General features: G+C 36.8%; 1 protein-coding gene across 3 annotated transcripts in view; it reads right to left on the bottom strand.

Moving 5' to 3' along the window:
• The window catches only part of ADGRD1 (adhesion G protein-coupled receptor D1), a 161129-nt gene extending 135905 nt beyond the window's left edge, over positions 1-25224 (bottom strand). Inside the window, exons 1-9 of one of the 3 annotated variants that reach the window (XM_027814060.2) lie at positions 24816-25224; positions 22141-22177; positions 18099-18182; positions 14668-14763; positions 11705-11827; positions 6932-7111; positions 5445-5699; positions 1874-1938; positions 940-1095 (exon numbers count right to left, since the gene is read on the bottom strand). In XM_027814060.2, coding sequence (XP_027669861.2) covers positions 940-1095; positions 1874-1938; positions 5445-5699; positions 6932-7111; positions 11705-11827; positions 14668-14763; positions 18099-18182; positions 22141-22177; positions 24816-24893 — 1074 coding nt within the window. In that variant the 5' untranslated portion in view covers positions 24894-25224. Of the gene's footprint in view, positions 1-939; positions 1096-1873; positions 1939-5444; positions 5700-6931; positions 7112-11704; positions 11828-14667; positions 14764-18098; positions 18183-22140; positions 22178-22271; positions 22874-24815 lie in introns of those variants that run through there. The other 2 variants (XM_027814059.2, XM_005445203.4) reach the window with 2 other exon arrangements.
• Between the last annotated feature and the right edge of the window lie 380 nt (positions 25225-25604).

The raw sequence follows: 25604 nt of genomic DNA, 5'->3' as shown, positions 1-25604 counted from the left end.
CTCCACTTCGCTGCTGTCACTACTCTGATTACAGTGTCTATGTCCTACACCTGACAGACAACTGTCAAACTGCTGCTGGGCTATGCAGAAAAATGGTGATTTTTTTCCAGAATTATATAATCGTCATTAGATATACTTAAAAAATTGACCAGTTATTTTTTCTTCCATTTCTGGCTTAACTAAGTAACTGTTTTTGATGTGTGGTCATGGTGCTAGGTATTTATAATTTATAGAATCATACAATCATTAAGGTTTGAAGACACTTTTAAGATCAAGTCCAATTAACCCAGCACTGCCAAGCCCACCACTAAACCATGTCCCTAAGTGCCACACCTACACATCTTTTAAACACCTCCAGGGATGGTGACTCCACCACCTCCGCAGGCAGCCTCTTCCAATGCCTGACAACCCCTTCTGTGAAGAAATTCTTCCTAATATCCAGTTTAAGCCTCCCCTGGTGTAACCTGAGGATGTTTCCTCTTGCCCTGTCGCTTGTTACCTGGGAGAAGAAACAGACACCCCTCCCTGCCTACCACCTCCTGTCAGGCAGCTGAAGACAGCTATCGGGTCCCTGCTGAGCCACCTGCTCTCCAGACTGAACACCCCTGGATCCCCCAGCTGCTCCCCATCAGACTTGTGCTCTAGCCCCTTCCCCAGCTCTGCTGCCCTTCTCTGGACACGCTCCAGCAGCACCTCAATGGATTTCTTGATGTGAGGGGCCCAAATGCATTAGATATCATCCCCAAGAACTAACGAAAACGTTTAGCTATTTTCTCTGGTTGAGATTCACCTTCTGCTACTTCCTAAAATAGCTACCTACTTTTTTCACATGTATTTTCTGCAATCAGCAAAAAACTTTCAAAGCTGCATTCAATATTCCAGCTTCTGCAAAAATTTCAGGGTCACCTGGCTCCACACACAGATGTGAAAGATACTTACCTCTGCCAGGCTTAGAGCAGTATTTTCTGACAAGGATTTGTTGGGCAAGCTGAAGGACATGTTCTCCAGGTAGCCCAGCATGCTGTCGGGGGAGCGGAAGTTCCCTCTCTCCTCAGTCAGGTTAGTTATGATGGGACAATAGGCATTTGTGGAGAGCTACAAGAGAGAACACAGAAATTGTTCCATATGGCAGTCATTATTTATTGTTTAAAATATCTGGGGGAGCAGGGAGTATAAAAGGGAGTCTGGGGTATAGCAGACTGCTGCGATTACACACAGGAGGCTACGTAAGCAAAGGGAAACGGAAAGCACACAGACAGACAGAGAGGATAAACAGAACGTACAGGCACAGCTTCATTTTTTCATTAGCAATTCAGGTCCTATCTGCCATGGTTCCTGAAAGCCTCTGTGAACAAGAAGAAAACTAATACAACTTTGAAAATACACTGCAATAGCTAATTGCACATAGTCTAATTACAGCTAATTGTATGTATTCTGCATATGAAAAGTTCATTTTAATATTTTTCATTACACATTTACTAAACAGATGAAAACTAATATTATTATTGTGGTGAGAATTTTTTTTCTAATTTTAAAGGAAACGAGGAAAAATTGGCAAAATGTTTTTGAATGTCCTATAGATTCAAAGTTCATCAAAATATTACAGAAGTTTCTAATTTTTTTCCCTTTTTTAATATAGAAAACAATTTTATTTAACAATGAATTCCCATTATCTGTCCTACATTAAGACTTCTCTAGTATTCCCATCTTCCAATAGTGGCTAAAAATTATCCCTATGCATCTCTGAAAGTGTTTATAATTGGGATACTAAAATAAGTGTCATTAATGAAAACTGTAAAGTAAGAAGGGTTTGTAACTCCGCTATATATACACATTCTGACATTATAGAAAACAGTTATGAGGGCTGTCCTACCACAGGTTTTGTAGTGGTTGTCATCACAGACCATGGAAGCGTTGAAGACAGCAAAACTTGCATACCTGGGGAAGATACATACACAAACGAGAGTGTTAACAAATCTGATATTCCCATTGCAGGTTGAATCAGTTCTAACTGAAGGTAACATACTTGCTGTTCTGAGCATATTGCTTATCCACAGTACTGTAGCTATACAGGCTTGTTTAAAGCATTTTATTTATTGATTCTCTCATCAATTTTACTTCATTATCTTTAAAGAGATGAGAATTGCAACTTGGTTTGAGTCTTAAACACTTAGATCTTTGTAAACAGGAAATTTCAGATGTTATAACTCAAAAAAAGGACAACTGTACAATTAAAACATTGGCAACCCTCTTCCTTGTCTAACATTTATGCAAAGTATTTAGGGAAAATTTAGGAAAAAAAAATCCTATGTCTTATCAGAAATAGGTAATAATCTGTAGGCATTTTAGACAATTTCATATACAACCTTGCTCTGTTACTGTATATGTGATAAACTGGGACTGGGAAGACACAGACACTAGGGAAAAAAATGAGACGCAGGTCTCAGTTAATTCCAAATGCTAATGTTTACTTATATCTTGAGTCTAAACTGCTTGAGTGCCAAATAAAATCACACCCATGAAGGCAAGTTCAGAAAGACTTCTCCACATTAAAAAAAACCTGTAAGAATTATTAAAAGCCAATGGGAATACTTTCATTGCTTGCAATAAATTAAGGCGCCTTCAAATAAAAGAAAATTGGCAGAAATGGTGGTATACTAAAGCTTTTGGGGCACACCAGTTTTGCATAAAACAAACAACAGGGGTCAAGGAGTCAAAACAAAACCTTCATTAGTAGTTTAAGCATATTATAGGTAATGCCTGTATTAGGTGTTTTTCAAACTAATTTCAAGCAACAGTGAGGTTGCTATTAATCAGGGAGGCTTTACTAATAAATGTCACCCACTAGCACTATATGCATTGAAAATTACCAGATGAACATGTCATAAATGATTTCTCAAGACAGAAAGAATAAACTAGATTTTGAATGGCTTCCAGTTGCTCCATTTTAAAAATATTGATTCCTTTCTGTGCAAAGGGATTTATTGGTCATTTATGATAGATTAGAAGAAAATTTTATTTCTCTATGTCTCACCAAGACTTTATATTTGCCAGGAGTGTGGTATTTCAGCACAGTCAAACAGTAGTTGCATATATAGGACACATTTTTTTCACAGTTCCAAAAGGAATGTAATTATTCATTTGATTAAATACCAGTCTGTCCTATTAAGTTTCTTACGTTAAACCACGTTAGCCCAGCTTCAACCCTGCTTTAAGTCCTCCAAAGTCAATACATAGATAACAAGAATAATTCTTGTTTACTATTTTGATTAGTATTGTGCTATACATAGCTTCCTCTGAGAATGTTCTAACTTCATCCATCAAATTGGAAATTTTATATAATCTGATCTGTCCATTACTTTGAAGGAAAAAGCAAAAAATTCAATACTCCACATTTCTCAAGTGCTCCAAATCACCTGAGCACTTTATAAGAACACTGGCTTGAAATTCTTCACTTACAAAAAATATATATACCTGGCATCCCTTTACATTTTAATTCCTAAGGCCCTAGAAAATACATGAAGCTTCACTTTCAATTAAGAGTCTAGAAATTCATTTTTCCACAGAAAACTGATAGTTTCAGATGACCTTGAAAACCTGTGAACTATGGGTTTTAGAAAAAAAAACCACCACCTAACATCATGCAAATTGCAGTAAACTCACAAAAGCTCACATCTTAATGTGTACATCATGGAATTTGCTATACAGCCTTCTGAAAATCTGCCAGGATTGAAAGGTAGGATACAGGCAAAATTCTTTACAACTCTTTAAAAATTTAGACTTTGGCAGAGCCCAAGGGCTCAACTCCTTCTGCACTGTTTCAAAAGCTAGCTACAAACGTTCATGTCCAGTGACCAGATATTTTGAGCACCAGTAACAGTCTTTCCAAACAGAAGCAAAGAGGAAAGAAGTATAAATCTAAGACCTGAATAGGATTTGCCTTCATGGAAAAAGCTTTTCCTGATGCCTTGATTATTTGTTAGAGTGAAGATGAGAGGGTGGAGGGCTTCAGACAACTGTTGCTGTGAGTTAACAAGAATTCAAGGAATTAAAAAAAAAAAAAAAAGGTTGTTTGTCTTTCTATAACATTTTTCTGACAATGAAACACAGCACACTGTTGATGGATCAGGTCAATCTGAAAATCTACTGCTGTTGAGTTTAGCAACATAACATTCTTGAGTTACACTAAATCAAACAATGTGATTTATGGTAGCTTTTAGTTGGACAGTGTTACAGTAATCCTAGATTGTTGTGAGAGATACAACAGCCAAATACAAAAGCATTTTTTCCAACATTACTAGATTATAATAAACTTTTTTTATTTTGAAACTATTGCCTGTATGAAATTAATACCCTCCCAATCAGAATTGTTGAAGACTTTCATAGGAATCACTTTTTTAAATAAAAATATTTTTTTAAAAAAATTGTATGAAATTGCTATTATTTGTGTGGCAAAGCAAATAGATTGCTTCATTACATACCAGATGGAAGGTTTTCTTTTTCAGTGACTTTAGTTCTACATAAACTAGTTGATATTTTCTTTTCAGTAAAATATATTTTGTATATATTTGATTGCTATAATCAAACCTGGAAGTCAAACACATATATTCTCATTTCCAGGCAGGCATCAAAGTTCTGTGTTATCCAAAGAGTTTCCATGGTGAAAATGGTTCCCATGGGTTTAAAAGCACAAGAGTTATGAGTGTAACTTCTTTAGCTCTCAGTAACCTAGTAAGAATAAATGAAAGCAGGGGAACGGCCAGCAAACCCAAATGTTCCAGATGCCTCATAGCTGTATCCCCAAGATGGATGTTTTCTAATTGCTATTCACACACAAGCACTTAATAGCAACAGCATTTCTTTTAAAGTTAATAATAAAGATCCACAGAATGTCAGACAGGGTTTACGGGCCAGTCTTGTAAGTCTTTGTTCTAATCCTGATTCTTTGCCTTTTATATTATATTTCAGCTGAGAACTTTCTTTTCGTTCATAAGCATATATGTGTTAGTAAGTCTTTATCATTCCAGGAACTAGAGAGATAACCTTTATTATCCACATCTGCTTAAATACAGAGTGACTTGGCTCTAAGTTACACAATAACCAGAACGCAAGTTAGAAATCTGGAGTCAGTCTTTCCTAATACTGTTCTGCCTCAAGTCTAATTATTGCTCCTCTTCTCTTTATACCAGGGCATGTAACAACGGCCAAATACTTCAGGTCCTGGTAAATTTTTGTTGCATTTTTAAGGAGCTAAATCGCAGGATGAAAAGACTGCACACCCAAAGACAGCGAAGCATTTCAGTGACTTTCATACCTGACTTCTTCTGCCTCTAAAAATTACATTCAGTAGCTGAAAGATGCAAAATGAACACAAATTCTACACACTAAACATCAAATCAGCATCTTTACAGAAGATGAATTATGACAACAGTGCATACACTCACCAATGGCAGCTGTAAAGTACTGCTCAATTTCACTGGGGGTGAGTGCCCTTTCCCATATAATGAATTCATCAAATGCCCCGTTCACATAGCGCTTGGTTTGATCCCCCTCTGTCCCAGTAAGTAGATTTGCACTGGGGCCTCCATAATCATAGAAAACTTTCCCATCTGGATCAGTTGTGTTTAGAGTTCCATTGACATAGACTTTCAGTCCTTCTCTTGATTTCCAAGTAAAGAGAATATGAGTCCAATAAGGACCTGCAAAACATTAAAAGTCACAGCAAAATCCATGAATCAATTCCATTTAGAGTTTTTCCTGTTAAGTATGTTTTTGCTGACTTGCACAACGCTATAGAGCTGTATAGGAATTGCTAAGAGTGAATTATGGGATGCTGATGTCATGTATATTAATCTTTATACCCATGGGGAAGCTCACACTTTGGCAGAATGCCTGTTAGCTTTTGTCTGAACTCTTACTTTGGCTTACTGCAGTTTCATAAATTATGCTTGCTAAGTATTATTGTCCAAGATTTGAAGTCTCTTCAATACTGTCTCAAAACTCAGTTCAGTAAGAACTGCATAAAGATTGCAAGAACTGGAGAACAAGAAAATAGACTAAAAGTTGGCACAGTTTCTTTGGTACACTTGAGATGCTGAAAACATAGTATTAATTTTCACTTGGATTGGATAATCCATAAATGCGTGAATTATTCTTACCATTTAGCTGCTTTTCTCTTAAAATAAGATTTCTGAAAACTCTGCTACTATGAGGTGAGAGAGTCCTATTTTACCAATGTACAGGTAGTCAAAATAAGGCAAGAAAAGATTAAGTGATTGTCACTGGCATTACCAGAAGACCTAAATTTGTCCCAGTTGCCAGGTATTACTGCTCCCCAACAATACACAGTTTAGATAGAAGCAGTAAGATATGTGATATACCAATGTGTTTATTAATACTATGCCATGGCATACAAAACTTGACTCTCAATAGATAACAAAATGACCAAAGCACTAAACATCCAGTTAGATAGCTACCAAACAAAGTCTTAATTTAGGAGGCAGTAGGGGACAGCATACATATCTAGTTTTAGAATATACTGAGAACTGTCAGGGATTAACCTTAATTCTTCACTCATGTTTCCATCTAAGCAATCTATCTATTCACGTCAATAAGAATTCCACTTTGGAAAAAAAATGAGACTTGGGTCCATGGACTGCTACAAATGGAAAACGTTCTATAATACTATATAACTTTTTTCTCAGTTTGTACTTTGTCTCTCTCCACATCAAGAGAGTTCTTAAGCACAGAGCTCTGTAGCTATTTTTATATATCCACTACTTTCTTGAAGCTGTGCTCTTACCACTACATCTCTCCCGCAAGAACAAATATAACAAAGAAATCAAGAAAAAATAAAAAATCAAACCAAAAAAAACCAACCAACCAACCAACCAAAAACTAACAGAAAAAAACCAAAACAAAAACACTTTACCTGGCGGACTAAAGCTTGCTTTCCACTTCATCATTGCATTCCCACGGGTATAAAATTCCACTGAACCTTCACCTTCATTTGAACAGATTTTGAAACCACTGGAAATAACTTGTCCACCATAGGCAGGGAGAGACTTAGCGTGCTGGTCTTGAGTCTTCCAGAAAAATGAAAATGTTACTCCTGATGAAAGCAAGTAAGAGGATTTTAATGAAAAAAACCAAGTGGAATTAAAAATTTCCAATACTGTAGAATACAGAGAGTGGGAATACTTTTGAGGACAGATCATCCACTAGCATAAACAAGGACAGCATTTTTGAAATCAACAATGCTCTGAGAGTTTAAACCCAATAAACATCTTTTCCTTGGTTTCACATCACACACACAGGACAGAGTAGTAATCATTGCTTCCTGAGTAGCTTCTCACAAACTAAAGCACCGAAAGTAATGAAATTCTTACAGATTTATGATTCCATTCCCTTTGCCTTATACCTCCAGTCTCCTGACCCTTCTCACTCTCCTGTCATGATCCCCTTTTCCTCCCATTATTTTATTTCAAAAGACAAGTTGCTTTCATACCTCATATCCTCCACTTGCATCTACTTTTTTTTTTTTTTTGATGTACACCAAATGCCGGCACAGCCAGAAGCAGTACATTGGCTGCTTCCAAACTACTGATGTGCTAACTGGCTGCCAGTATGCCCATGCTTATTGAGTAGCATCCATTGCTAATTACACTTTAATTCTTCTAAGCATGTTATTACCTGTGTTTTCACACTTCAGTGCTCCAATAATCACTGAAACCAAAGAATCAATGTAAAAGAAAGGGACAGCAACATATGCAGAGCCACAGTCAAAATTCTGAGGTTCCCACCTACACAAAAATCAAAGAATTCTTCACAAAACGCAAGTGCAATCCTGCAAGTGCACATGATTCACTTTGTCCACAAATAATCCTGATCAAGTCACAGTAAATTTTACCATTACACTGTAAAATTGAAGACCTCTTCAGATTGCACATTAGTACAGAAATATGATTTCTTTAAAATGGCTTGTTTCTTTAATAAAAGTTACCTCAAAAGGCTTGACTGAAAAAAGCAGCAAATCAAACCTCCCTTGCACAATGGAAATTCATAGTGGCTCTGCTGTAGAGGTTCTGCAGTCAGATAGAATTACAAAGAAAATGGCTTGACTGAACAGCTCCTAAAAATGTTCATCTCAGAATTTATGATACAAAGTGCTAACAATAAAAATCTGAGTTCAGAGCATGTTGAGAAAAACTTTATGATGTATAGAAGTGGAAAAGGTTTTGCCACAAAAAAATCATAGAGAATTAATTTGGCAATGAGCCTGAAGATTACCTAGTCTAAACTGCCTGTTCAAAGTAGGGCCAATATCAGAACTAGATCCGGTTGCTCAGAGCTCAGCTGAGATTTTAGTGTCACCACAGATGCAGATCGCACAGCCTCTCTGTGCAAACCATCCCAATATTTGACCACCCATCCTGCAAAGAAACTTTTTTCCTTAGATTTAGTCAGAATCTACTGTGCTACAATGTGCCTGCGTTGCCTGTCACATTTTCATTGTACATCTCCAAGATTGTTTAGCTCCATCTGCTTCTATAACCACCCATCAGGTAGCTGAAGACAGTCCTTCGCATTCTCTTTTCTTTATGGTAGAAGGAAAAGCCTCAGCCTGCTCTCCCCTATCATATTTTTCAGCCCCCTAAATCATCTGCTGGTCTCACTCTGGCTTCTCAGTTTCTCTTGTATCAGGGGACAAAAATGGGACATCGCACTTCAGATATGCTGTCATGAGAGCTGAACAGAGGGGAATAATCACTTCCCTTAACCTGCTGACCATGCTCTTTTCACATGTAGTCAAAATACATGTCTAGGTGATTTTATAGTTAGCAGTTCTTCAGGCCCACCAGGCAGTATGAACTTTGCCAATTTGCTACCAGATAGCCCAGCACTAGTTAATGAAGCACTCAAACTATTACGTACAATTCTTGCTGAAACCATAGGGTTTTCTGTGTTTCATAATTTTATGATTAAAGATGGAAAAGCCTCAGAATGCTCACGACAGTCATCAGAAATATTCCCCCACTACTAATCTGGAACATATTTTTTTTACTATTTCACATATTAATTTTATCACGTTAACTTAACAGAGAAATTAAAATTACATTATTGCAGTATAAATAATTTAACTATATAGTATCTTCCTGTCTAACTGCTCTTTCTGTTTATCCTGATGACAACACCCATCAATTTATGTGATCTACATACAATTCCTTAACACTTTATACATGATAAAATAACTACCATGGAAACGCTAATCAATTATCATTGGCCCCCTAGAAATCAATCAGTATATGAACATCATCAATCTCAGTCTGCTTGATCTTGGTAGATATGGGTTTAAAGCTACAAATCCTGTGAACTCCCAACTGAAGGATTTGAGGTCTGTTGTAAGCAAGTTACAATACCTTCAGCAGCAAGTTAGTCTGAGTTCAGCTTCTTTACCACACCACTAACAGGCTGAAACACTGATCCAACCCTCCTTCCAGAAAGCCACGTTTCCCTTGTATCTGCACACCATCCTTCACCACCCCAATGAAAGGGCCACCAAGGCCCTTGTTAATGTTAAGCTATTACCACTACTAATGCAATTCCTCTGTCAGTGTCTCAAAACCTTTTCCAGTGCTTCACCACACTTCTGAAAGGCATGGAAGTGTTGCTTTTCCTTCTTTACGGGCTGAGAGATGAAGTTTAGGTGATGTAGACGGAGAGACTAAGTTATACAGCATGTCTGCAGTGGAGATGTTTTCCCCTATCTTCTGACTGTCTATCCTCTAGATACTGATCATCCTGTAGCCACAAGAGACCTGTGGATCAAAATCCTCCTTATGTGCACTCTGGTTCATGAAATGCCGAAACTAAAATTAAAAATTCAAGTAAGGCACACAACACACAGCTTTAGGGAATGCTATGTTGTGCACAGAGCTGCTTTTTTTTCCTTTTTTTTTTAATTCCAATTTCGCATGTGTTGACGAAATCCAACTTCTCCTACTGTGTTCAAACTACTGATTAAGAGAACATTCTCTTGCATCTTTCATAAAGATTTCTTTTGACTGAAAATGCCACTTTAATATGCCCAAAACTGCTTACAGAAAACCATTGTTTAAAAATTACTTAAGAAAGAAGGAAGGCAGGGAAGAAGGTTTCAACATATAGAAGCCACGAATTTGTTTTCTCAAGTCAAAATAACAGTTCTGAAATGTTATTAAATTTATCTTAGGAAAAAATAATGGCATTTTTGTTTCATAGATTGTAATACTTCATCTGAAAAGTATCCCAAGATTGTTTCAGAAAGCATTCCCTGCCTAAATGTACTTAATATGTTTCGCACAAATGCAACAAACAAACATCAAGGGATGTTTAAGCAATAGCACACTTGAATAAAATCACATCTTATCAATGCTACAGGTTGTATTTGATTCAGAAACAAAGACACTCTTTAGATAAAGGGGTGTTGGCTTTTTTCCCTTTTTTTTTTTCCCCCTGCTACAGTGACTTAGTCTTTATTGTTATATGAATTTTTCTCTTCACATTTTATCTGCTGAACATTTCAGTGTTTTATGATTTTAATGTTCTTGTTTGAGAGATACTGGGAGTACTATAATTTATTCTGATTATTATATTATACTATAGATGTAGAAATAATATGACTTACGATTTTTATTTCCCAGTGGTAGAAAAAAAAGTATGAAAAGATACAGCATGTATCAGAAAATATACCAACAATAGGATACTGAATCAGTTTTTCTAATACTCTCAGTTAACAGCCACGTAATGTCTGCTCTCTTGAGTTTCTCCTACTTTCTTAAAAAGTTTGTACACAGCTCTTGCTTTAACAGTTAAAAAGTAAATAAATCCTATTTCAAGTAATGTTACCCACTTGAAGAATAGCCTAAATCAATAAAAGCCAGAAAATTCAATGGTAACAATACTGTTTAAGTTTAGGGACTACTGGTGTTCAACTAAAGAAAGCCACCATTCTCCATTGATCCTTCCATTTCCATGAAATTGTAAATCTCTAGTGAATGTTTTATGCTATTGAGTAGTTGTATGTCTGGTTTGACAGCTGTATAGAGTTTTAATTATCTTCTGTAATTGGTATATTGTCAAATCTGTAACCCCTACTACACAGACCGTTTTGTGCCCATAGCCCAAGAAGAACTGAAGAGAAATAAAATGAAGAGATTTAACGCACTTGCAAGGACCAACAGGATTCCAAGACACCAGAGACTTAAAGATTTTGTTATCTCCAACGATAAATTAAAAAAAAAAAATCACCAAAAAACCCCATTAATGCTAAGAGGCCACATTGAGAAAACTGTCTCCTAAATATGAAACCTGTTAGGACAACTTCATTGTCTGTCAAACTGCAATTCCTGTAGGAATTAATCTTCATGCCAGAAGCAAGATTTTGGGCACTGTAAGCTTATTTCTGGTTTTATTTGTATTAATTATACTGTAGATCATTGATCCGAGTAGTTGGTGATTAGTTCTAATTTGAATTGCAGTTAGAAAAGACTAAATTTTCAGCAATCAACACTCAATTGTTTTAAAAGTTAATAAAGAGGTCAAGCTTTCCTTATTATGGAAAAAATGAAAAAAAGAGTTTGTTTCAATGAAGAAAGAAACTATTATTGAATTACATAATTCGGCAGCAAAGGAAAAGTAAATAGTAATTCATAAATTTACTAACCTTCAGGTCCACAGACTTCTGGATTACTAATGCAAGAATTTTGATAGCTTCCAAAGAAGAGAAAGGTAACTCCCTTCTTTTCAGTGACGTAAATTCCTTTGTTCACCATTCCTTCTACAATATCTAAAGGAAAAGCAAGACATAGTTTAACATTAATATAAATCAAAACATCCTGGAAAAATTATTTTAATAGATTCATACACCTCATATGTTTATCTTGTCCCAACTATAGGTTTGCTATTTTTGGTTTGTTTTGTTGTTTTTCTTTTTGGGTTTTGTGGGAGTTTTGTTGGTGGTTTGTCTTGGTTTTTTTTTTAAGAATCATACCCATAACTCTTTCATTTCAAGACTGCAAAAATTACACTCATATCCATCAGATTCTTGATTAACTAAGACTGCTTGACAGAATCCATACATCCAAAACCCATTATTTCAAAGTAATCTGAATAAACCTTCTGCTTTCCAGAGCCCTGAATACCAGACACATCATAGAGGTATTTCTGTCATACGGTTAGGTTGCTAATGAAGAAATTCTTAAATGAAAAATGTCACAGAATAAAGGGGGGTTTTTTCATTTTTTGAAAGGGCAATTTTGTGATCAAAAACCACTTTTCTTTAAAAATACAATGCAATGAAATATACTTGACAAGCTATAGTCAAAAGGCAGAAATATATATCCTTTCCAGACATCCTTAGGTATGGCACCACTGTCATTTGGAAAGGCTATTTCTTTGTCTAACATGGATAAAGACTAATTGTCTTGTGATTTGAGTGTGATATTATTGTGTTCTCTCCTAAAGAAAAGGACTGTTGATTTATCTCCCACTAGCTAAAGCACATGAGCCTTCTTAATACTAAAAAAACATGACCTTGTTTACTAAAGGAAACCTCACTAAGGTCTAAGAGTCTAGCCGACAGATGATGACAGGAAGTTGATCTCATTTGTCCCAAGATAAAAAGAGGGATTAATTTTAGCAATGAAAACAATAGGAAATCACAATCAAAAAAATCCACTGTCTTAAAAAGCCTGCATTCCACAAAACAAAGAATATTCTATCATCTGTTTCTGAGCAGACAAAATTTAATTGTTCAGTTTGGAATTTCACATTAATACCATTGTTTGTGATGGCATTTCTTAGGACTGTGAAGGTTCAGGATCTTGGGTTTAAGACCCTTCTCTATAATTTCTTCTGAAAGTGTTAGTAGTTGCTCCAAGGGAAACACCAACAATGGGAATACAGTCTTTTCCTGCTCTGAGGTGAAGAAATTGCCAGCTAGATGCTGCTTGATATTTTTAAAAATGTAATGAGAACATAAGAGGAAATAAGGAAGGCACACAAATGGTCTAAAACACATAAAAGGTGGGCCATAAGGTACTTCCCTCTGTATTTATCACTGTATATCTACCTGACTTAACAGAAGCCTTTTGCACAGCAGGGCACAGTGTAAATCACGCCAAAGATGCACATTCAGCGCTAGGGACAGACCATCTATTTGCAGTGATAATCACAAATACCTGTCACTGCTTCAAGACGGTGCACCCCTTTATGCAATGGGGACATGGGCAAAAGGGCGTCTCATTTTCAAACTGTAGACAACCATCAGGCATGAGGACAGCAGTCATAGTGCTGACCCATCTGTAGGGTAACACCACTCAATGTAACAGCAACAGCATGGCATAGCCCTCAGTGAATGTATGTCCAAGTATTTTCTTAGTCCATTCCAAATCTCAAGACGAATAACACAGGTTTCGGGTATCTTCCTTTCCCTTTGAGCATGAAGTCATCAAGTTCTATCTCTAATTGACAGATAAAATATAGTTTATTTCAAAAATTTGAGTGTGTGTTATGGGTGAGCAAAGATTTCTATGTTCTTCTGGAGTCACTTGAATTCTAAATTAATCTAGCCAGAATAAATCCCATAAAGTAACGCCTTCCTGTTTCCATAGAATTTCTTTTGCCACTGATGTCACTCTTTTTAATGTTGATATTGAATATATCTTATTATGTGAGAACTATGCAAATGCTCTATAAAGCAGATAAGAAAGGATTGTAAGGAATTAGGGTCATTTGAAGTTCATTATTAATAGAGTTCCCATTTGTCAGCAAACTTTTACTGTTAAGAGTAGAAAAATAGTGGGTTTACTACTCTAATAGAAACCTCATAGTCTCTGAGCAGCCCATATGACAGTTTGACCGTTTCCATCCTTCTTCTTAGGTCAGGTTTTCAAACTAGATGTGAGTTAATACCTAACTGTAAAGTGGATAAGAGGTCATATTTCAATTGTACGTACACAAATGTAAATGCTAGTGACTTAAATGACTTTAAACTTATGCTGGTGTAGATGTAAATAGTTTCCAATCTGTCAGGTTTCTGCCTGGAGAGTTGTCATTTTCTGTTCTTCCTTTTATAACCTGGTGTGTTGACGTGAAAAAAAAATACCATTAAAAGGACATCTATGTGCAGATTTTTGCTTGTTAATCAAAATATGTCATGATTGACAAGTTCTTACTTCCGGGCTTTGCAAATTTGCTTGCACGTGTCCTTCTTAATATGTCCTTTAAAAACTACTATGAAATGGTGAAAAACAGATGGCTTCTTTTTCCTTTTATAACCTTGAAAGACAAGAAAAAAAATCAACCTATTTGTTCTTACATGTTCCTCTTACGTGTCATCTCTGTGTCTTTTAAGCTTAATACAAATATTTCAAATATTTTACGTTTTGGAGAACCACTGAGGCTCATCTTCCCATGGTATGCTTAGCATGGGGATGCCTCTCCCAGTAGTTCAGAGTAATTCAGATAACATTGCAGGAGTGCTTTTTCAATAACATATGCCAATGTAAGTATAAACAGATCTTTACCTAATGATCTGAACTTAAACTCAATGTTAAGTTTTAATCCAATGTTACAAGAACCATCCAAGCTTGACAAATGCAGAACAAAAAACATGTAAATCCTCACCTACAGTTGCAGAGAAGTTAGAGTAGGCAGAGTCATTGGTATATACAAAGGTAGAGTTATGGGAAGTAAGCACAGTGAAGTTGTGGATTCTTAGAGCTGGGTGGAACAACAAAAGAAAATAAGCAAATAAGAAAAACAATGAATAAACACAATCAGTAATGAATTGGCCAGTTCATATCTCTCAACATAGCACAAATCACAGATGTTGGTCAGCAGCCTTTAAAATTATCATACAACCCCTTCTCCCAAGGACTTGTATGCATGTGAGTGTTACATTCTTTGATTACACAAGTTAAGTAAATACTGTATCACTAAAACATTTTTTCCTTACAGTAACTGAGAAAAAAATATAAAAAAAAATACAACGGCAGGTGAAGGGCTCTGAAATACAGCCATGCTGGTAAGCAACTCTGCAATTATAACAAAATTCATTATACTGATGCAAAATCTATGGGCAATTGAAAACCCTTGTCCAGTTCTGAGCTCCCCAGTACAAGAGAGACATGGACATACTGGAGGAAGTCCAGTGAAAGGCTAAGAATGCTGGGACTGCTCAGTCTGGAGAAGGGAGGGCTGAGGGATCTTATCAGTGTCTATACACCAGATGGGAGGTGTAAAGATAGCACCAGACTCTTCTTAGTTGTATCCAGTGAACAGAAAAGAGGCAATGGGCACAAATTAAATACAAGAAATTCCATTTAAAAATAATAAAAAATGCAACTTTTTATATCTGAAAATAAATTTTTATTCTCTAATATTTTGTTATTTTGATAAATTAACAGTATCTTACGCACTGTCATTATTTACCCTGGGCAGGCAAATAGAGCTTGATGGAAAGCTCATGAAAGTAAATAGACACACATCGATTTGGGTTTTAGACCAACTGAGCTCACAGAAGGGAAAGGCAAATGTTCTTTAAAAAAAACCAAAACCAAACAAAAACCTCAAGAGAAAAATGCATGGAAAACAAGGGGTCAAATAAAAAACCTGAACACGGCCACATCTTTTTCTGTTTGCTACATTTTAAGTTAATTGTTTCCCTTCAATTGCTTCTACTGCTGAGATAACAAAAGAAAATTAATTTGCTGACACTCTCACAACACAAATGCATTGAGAGATATAAATCTGGCTTCACACACAATGACTTCAACAAATAACATGGATTAACATGATGGACAGAGTATGATGCCTCAAGAATTTAAGAGGAGAAACATGGAATGAAAATAATCGCATGATACGACGAATGGAAAAATAAGAAAGACTAGCAATAAACAGAAGAGTTGTGTAATCAGAATGGTATCAAAAACAAGCAAATTGTCACCTGCATTACATTACACCCATATAGAAAACTTCTTGTATATCAAAGTCAAATATCAGACAGATACATAAAACCTCTGCTGGAGGCAGCTGAAATAAGATCTGTGTGCTATAAGACACAATATGAGCAACTGAGAAGAGCATGAACTACCCGCTCCAACACTGGGGAAAGAATTCATCATTATCATAACTGCACTGCAGAGAAAAAGACTTTTTGCTACTGGCATCCCCTGCAAATAATAGTAAGACAATGTCCAGCAAACTTCTTCAGCAAAGTCATGCAGCTGGCTCATTTATAAAGTTATTTAACTCAACATCACAGTACAAGTCAAAGAAGATTGCTCATGTGAGCCAGTCCCATTCCTTTAAGTGAAGGTTTGTAGGACTAGGAACTGTATGTGTTCTGCTTTCTACCTCTGCCAAGATACTACTGAAAAGATTTCTGAATTTTGCTGAAATAATGTCATTTAGCACAGTCTGAAAAACAATCTAACATCAATTGTCATTCATGTCATTTAACACAGTCTGAAAAACAATCTAACATCAATTGTCATTCTTCTGAGAGCTGCATTTTATGTATCACTTTCAAGCACTTTCAAAACAACTTTGTTGTAACATGAGTGCCAAAACAGTGCTAGATATGGAGTACTTCACTCTTCCTGATACAAAGTGAAGTCCAGAGTCAGAAAATTACTTTAACACACCGTTAGAGAACTCACATGGTAACTTTGTAAGCCAAATTATGATTCTATTGAACTCAATAGGAACGCTGTCATCAGCCTCTAACAGGACCAGAATATTGCCCAGATTTATTTCTGTTCAGGCAATTTCATTCCTTTAAGAGACTTTGTGGAAAGATGTGTCAAAGTTTAAGCTTAAAATACTTGAACACCTCTGGAATAAAAGGCTTTAGATATTTATGGATCTTTTTCCCCACTTCAGAACATTTTTGTGTAATAAACAGCAATAACTTTGCACTTTTGTAACATTTTTCATGTAAGGCTGTAAAGGTCTCTAACATCTGATTTAATCTTCTGCAGTGATATTTCTAGGTGAAGCTATTACAGTCACCAGTAGTGACACAGCAGCTACCCCTTGCACTAGTACAAAACAGTTTAGCTCAACTGCCAAGTTGCTCAGCCATACCGTGAGAAATACTAGGGAATATACATCAGCCCAATTTGGAATTGGCTAAAGTGTCAGAAGAGAAAAAACAGTTCATGTGAAAATTACCAAGGGACCTTTGAGTCTCAGAAGGAGGCAGGGCATAGCTAAAAATTTCTTCTGAAAGGAATGGCCTTATGCTGTTCATAATGCTGCAAATGGGATACAGTGATTTGGTCAAAGCTTCATTAATTACATCACCACACATGTCCGGGAAGCCCCACCTCCCTTTTTGATCCTGATATGAAACATCAGAACCAGAAAGCTGCCAAATCCAACCAGACTACCTTTTAATATCATTCCCTCTGGGATCCTGCAATCCTGACAACTGAGTGTTTCAAATTAGTGAGAGTTTTGCCTTACCAAACCTCTCTCTGTTTTGCCCAATCAGAAAAGAATTTGAACTAATGCTGCAATGCTGCTCTTAAGGAAATACCCAAAAGCACATAAAAATGAATAAAAAGCATTCAGATAAGGGTTTACACTTCTCTTTCTACAGATACTAATGCAATTTTCAAAAGTGCATGAAGAATGTGGGCATTTAACTCCTTCCAAAAAGCAAAAAGAAACAGGCGTCTTCACTGCTGGCATAGCCAAGGATCTCAGTCACTGAGTGCATTAGTGCATTTTATGCATGTATCAAACCAACTAATAACAATGTGATTTCAATGACTTTTTGGATCATAAACCTTTTCTCTTTATAACCTTTACAATGTGTAGACAGCCCATAAAATATCTTAAAATACTCTGTAAAAATCAGTTCACAAATACAGTATCATTTGGACATTGAAGCACTGCAAAAACATTAACTGGAAAAAAAATCTCTCAGCTGCTGTGGTACAAAAACTAACCCTTTTCATTTCTCCTGCTCCCTTTCTACTTACAGACTGCCACAAATATTTATATCAAATACTTATGTTATTGCCACTGTCAATGAATCCTTTGTCTACCTCCATTCGTATCCCGAAACTCATGAATTCCATCCACATCTTCCAATGGCCAGTAATGGGAAGCTGATGCAAGAACTTTGAACCCTTTCAAGAAACACACATGAAAAAGTTATTAAAGTAAGGACCAACAAGGAGTGGAACAAGGCTCCACAGAAAACAATAATGGAGGTCACTAGGTTAAGTAAAACAAGATATTCTATGTAAATCAAGTACAGCACATAAGCAAGATCATAAATCAAAATAGCAGAGTAGATTAAAGCCACACATCTGACTGACCATTGCAGAAAACAGCTGTTTTTAAAACTCAACTGATTTTTATTTTAATTGCACTTAAAATGCATAATAATCTCTGATTAAATCTCTGCTAGCGTATCAGGCAGCATTTGTTGAAGTAACAGTCAAGGAGTCATTGAAGAGTAATTTCAAGATTTTACTGAGATTTTAAACACATGGTAGATAACACAAAGCACCAAGAAGGAAATGCACAGGGTATGTTTATCCTCTACAGCATACTACTACTGCTTCTGACTCCTCCATAAGTAACTCAGATCTCTTCAGTTCAAGGGAGTAGGGGAAGATGCTAGAGAGTTACCAGGAATCTTATCCTTTCTGCAAAATCCACTGAAAAACCAGTCCAACACCTTCAGGTTATATTAACCCAAGCATTTTTTCACTTTTGGTCTTCCATGGAGAGACACTTGTCAGCCATAGAAGACCAAAGGTGAAAAAAAGCTCAGTGGTGGAAGACCTGCCATGTGGATGAGAGCATAGATGCCTGCAGAGTCTAGTCTTCCTGACATCTCCAGATAACTCTCACCTTAACAAAGTCATCAGAACTTCCTTTAACAGAAGAGATTTGACATTCCTCAAGAGAAGGGGTTCCATCCAGACTATTAAGCAACACATGGATAAAGAGTTCACTCCTCCCCATACAACATTAACTGTTCCTTCATAACCTTCTCCACTACACCAAAACCAGAACAACTCCTTGTGGCTGATGAGAACACTTTGTTTTCCTAGATGTCCTCCTTAGCAACAGGTGGACAAGCTGACAAAAACAAAACATCTGCTGGTTTCCACTGACAGATTATCTGCACAGTCTGACCAACAACTTTGAAGTTTTAGATGTGAACACTCAAACCTGACCAGAAGCAGGCTGCCCAAAACTATCAAATTTTGTGTTAAGATAATAATTCTGGTTTAATGGTATAGCATTAATAATGTAGGAAAACATGAACAGTAATTTTTATTATCTTATTAGCTGCAAGAAATCCTTTATTCTCAAAAGAATTTATTTAACCAGCTGTGATGAACTAAATTTATAATCTCCTATTAAGAAAGTTTTAGAAGGCCGATACAGAATTTTTACTGTGAATGCCAATGAGAACATGTTTTGTTCACCATCATGGTATTTCATCCTATTAGAATTTTTTTTTTTTTTTGAGGGGGGTAAATGACAGAACAGACAACAGGGACAGATAGCGCAAATATTTATATTACACCATGTCTGTAGTTCTTTACCCTACAATCATTTTTCATTCCCAAGAAATCTTTCAAGAACATGGAGGTGCAAAGCTGCTAGATTTAAGTTTGTTAAAAACCATTTCAGCTGTTACGCACCATACAAAAGCTTCCTACACCTAGTGTGCAAATTAAAACACATCACAAGCAGTGTCCTATGACATTTACACTCTATCCTACACCTGTCTTCACTCCCGAGATCAAAACAGCTTGCCTATTTGATAATTACTCCATCATTTTAACATCCTGATACAAACAGGATTTCTTTATCATAGATATGAAGACGCAGCAATTTTACTTGCATCCTTCAATTGCCTAGCCCACACAGTGGAGATCAGCTTGATGTTCTGCATCCTCATGGTGTAGTTTTAGAGCTGTGACAGACAGGATCCCCCCAAAAAACATTTTTTTTTAGTAACAGTGCAGAGTTAATAAAATTGCTGAACATCAAAACAAGCAATTCTAGAGCTCAGAGCACGGAACTAAAAGAAAGTCTGCATCTTGTGAGGATACAAACTATTCAAACTTGCTTCCAAACTCTACTACACCAAAGATTACACTAAACAAATGATTCATAATTGTCCAGGATCTTGGTCAGAGCAGAATTGGGCTACCGAACTAGAAATGTTTGCAGTTGAATATTTGAAAGATAGAGAGAAATGCACAACTGCTAACAAAAAGAGAAAGCTACTGTCAACATAAGAGAATAATGACACAGAATATGCTTATACAAAACCCAATCTGAAAATTCCAAGCAACCCAAACTCAATGAAGCTGAGCATGGCAAAGTACACTGACGAAAAGGCATATGAGAACAAGGGTTTTTGCATGTACATAAAGTATATCTGAGTATATGCTTAGTTCTGCCTTCAAAGAACATATTCTGGCAGCTGCAGAAGAAATGAAGTTACAAATTTCTGTGGTATTAAGAGCATCCATATAGGCTAAATATGCTAATGTACCTCCACACAACTTCCTTCAGTCTACCAGTTCGATCTTGCAGAGCACAGAACATGCCTGCTGTTTCACAGTGTGCTTAAATGCAAATATCTCTTGCTCCGACTAACATCTGCCTTTTGCAGAAGGTCAAAAAAAGGATTAAAGTTAAGAGAGGTGGTAGAAAAGAAATTTCAGAAAAATAGAAAAGAAAAAGCTCAGGAGAAAATTATATGACACCAAACAATTGTGTCACAACATGGCACAATTATTTTGGTAGTAGTAGTAGCAGCAGCAGCAGCATGACAAAGGCATTGCCATGGTTGGTATCAAACTCATAAGGAGAAGCTGTATTTTAACAAGCTTACATTTAAAAGTTGGCAAAAAAAAAAAAAAGGGGAAGGGAAACAGATACACAGCAAAACAAATTGCCTAGAGCCACAATGCATGTCAGTGGCTTTCCCAGCTCCCAGTTCTGAACTACATAAAGCCATGCTGTTACTCTGCTACCAGCCCATCAGCCCTGAAAAGACCTCTGAAAACTAATACCTGCTACCCTGAATTCAACTTACACTTGCAATATCCTTTCAACAGGCAACACCATTCTGTGTTTAGAACAAAATCACAGGACTTGTTTACAGCCTAGTTCAAATCCAGAAATCACCACTCACAGTTATGCTTCTGCATACACACACAAAATGTATGTTGTGTAATTTGCCCCCTTATTGTGGGAGGGCTTTTTTCCCCCTATTGTTCCATCCACTAGAAGCCAGTGAACCTCATCTATAGGAAATGAGACTGTATTTCTTTGGTTTTGAGTGAAGGTAGAACGAAAGAAACTAATGGGGCTGAAGCTACTGCAATAGCAGACAACATGGCTTTTTCACATCGCTCTGGATTTTATTTGAAAATAACTACTTATGGTTAAAACTTAAAAGCACAAACCAATAAATGAATTGGTAAAGCAGTAAAATTGTACTTGTACACCACCATGAGGCTTGAAATTAAACTATTTATATAAACACAAGAATTCTGCAGTGACACACACAGACCCCAAGTAAGCTTTGAGTTTTTTCTACGTTGAAAACAGATGAGCATCCGTTAATATGTTCTATAATTGATTTAAACTTCAGCACAAAGGCTGAAAGGAGGCTAGATGACTTGAAGCCATGCCAAAGTACTGCAAAGTATACAAGTTGGCATATCTAACTGTAAATGATTGAACTGAAAATGCTGAACACTAAGGCATTGGGGGGGGGGTAAGAAAATAGTCTATGTCGAGACGTGATTCAGAAACTCATGCTCAGAGAAAAAAAAAAAACAGTGTAAACAGGATTTTTCTACATATCAAATACAAGCCATTTTTCTCCAAATATATTTCTATGCAGAATATTTAGTAAGTAGGTTACTGAATTTAAAATGACTGGGACAGTCTGATACTTTAGACTTCATTACATTTTTAATACAGAGCTGACATTAAAATGTAGGACCACAGTTTCTTTGGAGCTATTATGAAAAATGCAAACCAAAAAGCAAACAAATATTTAAGCACAATGTCATAAAAAGTAAACAGAACATTCCTTACCTGGGTGTTTGGGCAGCTGGGAATAATTTCCATACACCTGCACATAAAACATTACATAATGAGACATACTGAGGTAAAACTTCCTAAGGAATCCAAATATACCTCAGTATTGACCATATTCAGAACATTACCTGATATTTGTACTGAAATAAAACCAGCAAAGAATAATGACAACACAGCAGAGATAGTAAATTCTCCATGGTCTATATAAGGTTAAAAGTACAACTGGAATCAAATTCCTGTAAGATTTCAATCATAAGTTTTCCTTTGCTACTTTTTGTGTTAAAAGGGACATTTTCCATGCAGGTTCAAAAAGTCCACTCCTTCAGTGATGGCAAAATATCCTCCCAGACCCTTTAAGTAGGATTTGCTTGCTTCACACTTTGATTTCTTCATTTAACTCTAAATAAATTTCCATGATTGGAAGAAAATTAAAAGAAACATGCATCAGATCCGAAAGCTGTACTGTTCCATGGAAAGAAGTCAAATATTTGTTACAATCTGTGCCAAAAAGAAAAGATCTTGTTTTCAACTTTCTTCCTATGGTTGTCTTTTCTTTTCAATCACTTTCACGTTGTCAGAGATCTGAAGCCAGTTTTAGTTTTGCTAGTACGAAAATGTACTTCCTCATAGCATAAGGCATATAACTCTCACTATTTCCTCAGAAACTGAGCTGAGAAGAGTTCCTAACTCCTTGCTTGCCCAGCTCATGTTTGCACCTCCATCCCAGATCTTTTTGGGTGGAGAGCAAGTCTGAGTGATGTCATGCTTTCTTCTCAAACTTTGTCCCATTCTGGTACTCTATTTATATCACATTGCTGCTGTCTCTTTTCTGGGTCCTAACACCAGCCAGCTAGGAACAAGTGGAAACAAGTCAATGTGCTTCAGCAAACGATAATAGAGATTACTGCTCTTAGCAATCTGCACACTTAAAGAAGAATGAAAGCCAGAACAAGTGCTCATAATTTGAATGCTTAAGAAAAAGAAAACAGGTTTTGGACAGGAATTTTGGTAGGAAAGCTAAGATCTATTTATTAAAATAACAGATTGTATTTCTGTTTTTAAAATTGTGACCTTTAAATAAAAAATACTGATTTAAATCACATGGCACTCTGAGGGATTAATTTTACTATGTCTGTATCAAGGAGAAACTGAGGCATTACCCATTTCACTGAATTGCTCAGTTGCACAACAAAACTAGTAAAAGCACCAGCAAAGTACCTTTATAGTTGCCACTTTCTTAAAAATAAAAATTGCATTTAAGTATTTATAAAAGCCTCCCAACTACACTCTGAACTACATCATAAATAATAGCTATCATTTTATATGTAAAACAAAAATAGCAGCTAGAATTAGTTGATATTCTTCATTTAATCTGCTCCTTTACAGTAAAATCTTGTTTTCAGTTCCCTCCAAGTTCTTTTTTGTTTGCAGTGAAATAAATGGAAAGAACAGTATTTTAAACAAAATTTGATAAGCTTTCCATCCCTGTTCATCTCTCCCCCGCATTTCTATATCAACCCCTTCTTTATCCTCACACAAGCCATTTAAAGCTGATGTAGGCAAGATCAGAAACTAAAAATCAGAATCAAACCATGTTACTGTCTCAGCAAAATTCAAATTATTTTATTTACCTTTTCATTTGCCAAAAGTTGTATCAACAGATTAGATCTTACTTTCAGCCCCAGATGCTTACTGGTGCAGCAGAACATTCTCTGCCTAAAATCACTGGACACACAAGATAGTGATCTACAGAAAAATGATCATGCATTTGTTTCCATGCATGCCACTGCCCCTCTGCAACTCAGCTTATGACCTTTAGCTATTCTCCCCACCCATCCATTCCGTGATTCTTAGCCCCATTTCTTCATGTACCTATATCAGTCTTTATTTGGCCGGTTCATTTTCCTAGCTCTGTCCTTCCAGTATATTAGCCCTCTTACTTGTCTACTACTTAATTGCAGCTTCTGCACCAAACTCTTAGCTAGGGTTGCTCATAACTTTCAGGATGAAAGTTTTCCACTGACACTTTACATAGAGGTTATATAGCTGAAAGCCCAGCAAGCTTGGTAGTGGCTGTGGCCCTCATTTTACCCAGCTGGCTCCCCAGATGCCCACCGAACTTCTGAAGCTTCTGGTGGTAACTAGCTCCTTGAGATGACTGGCAAATAGATGGGATTTCAGGGTCCGAGAACTGAAAAGATCAAAATTAATTTTGGAAACCTTAAGATATTCATGCTGCATGAACACTTCAATGTTACCAAAGTTTACTATTACAAAATTTCAGTACTGAAATAAAGCGTGTCTTGTGTTTCTAATGCTGATTTAGGGTCTGCAACAAAATAAATCTGAAAAATTTGGATTTCAGTTCCTACAAAAATTTAGCTTCCCATTTAGTTATAACCAGTCTGACTTTCACTTTTTTCCCTCTAGGTTTTTTTAGACTCCTTCCCTCATTACTGTTAGCCACAAACTCCTCCATATCCTGAAGGAAGAAGAGGAATTCTGTATAAACCCTACGAATTCTGCATCACTTACTGAAAAGTAGAGCCACCCTTAGAAATAATAGAGAGCTGCAGCTAAAAATCTTGAGAACAGCCAAAACTTAAAAAGAGAAAGACAGGAATCTGAAATATTTGCCAAGAGGGGCCTGTCAAGGGAAAGAATATGCTTACCAAAACAGTTGTGAGAATCCAAGCAAACATGTTCACTGCCAAAACTTTCTGTGGAAACAGCAAATTGCAAGCAGACATTGGAGATTATTTGCAGAAACAAATTCTGAATTTATTCCTGTGATCCTCTGGAAACCTGGTCTGAGAAGCCACACTGCTTCCACCACAAACCAAAGGCAGCACTTGGCACCTTACATGCAAACCAGAGTAACTGATCCAACACTCAGAAGACAAGTAATCACAGTGGATTGCTCTTGAAGGACCTGCAGATGAAATAGTGTTCATTAAAAGTACTTGCATGTCAACAAAATCACAAAGTCTGCACACGTGGGGGCACTGGGCAGCCCACGCTGAGACCACTGGAGAGGTTTCTTCGCAGTGCAGCTCTCCTACGCTGCTGCCCTGGGGCCCTGCTAAGGTAGGAAGGAAGGAAAAAGCTGTGAGCCACGTGTTACAGTACCTGGGGGTAGGGGGGTTGTCCATGAAAGGCCTCTAGTTTTTTCAGTCCCACTTAAGTAGGGCAGCGAAAAGGCCAGGGAGGAGCTGCTCTGCAGCTCAGACATTTACTGACAGGTAGAATGAGTTCCGTGAACAGAACAGAAAGCCTGAAGACCTGCAGCAACCATCAGAGGCTTGCAAACAGCACTGGGAAATGACACAGCCAGGCTTCTCTCTCTTTTCTCCCCTCGCCACTTTTTTTTTTTTTTTTTTTGGGGGGGGCGGGGTGGCGGGTGGGGAGGGAGAGGTAGAAAGGGCTTTCAAAGAGAACAGCTTAACAAAAAAGAAAGATCA

The sequence above is a fragment of the Falco cherrug genome, chromosome 1 (assembly GCF_023634085.1).
Source record: "Falco cherrug isolate bFalChe1 chromosome 1, bFalChe1.pri, whole genome shotgun sequence".
NCBI lineage: Eukaryota > Metazoa > Chordata > Aves > Falconiformes > Falconidae > Falco > Falco cherrug.
Note: the sequence above shows the minus strand (reverse complement) of the source record. Positions and strands in the feature narration are given on the sequence as shown.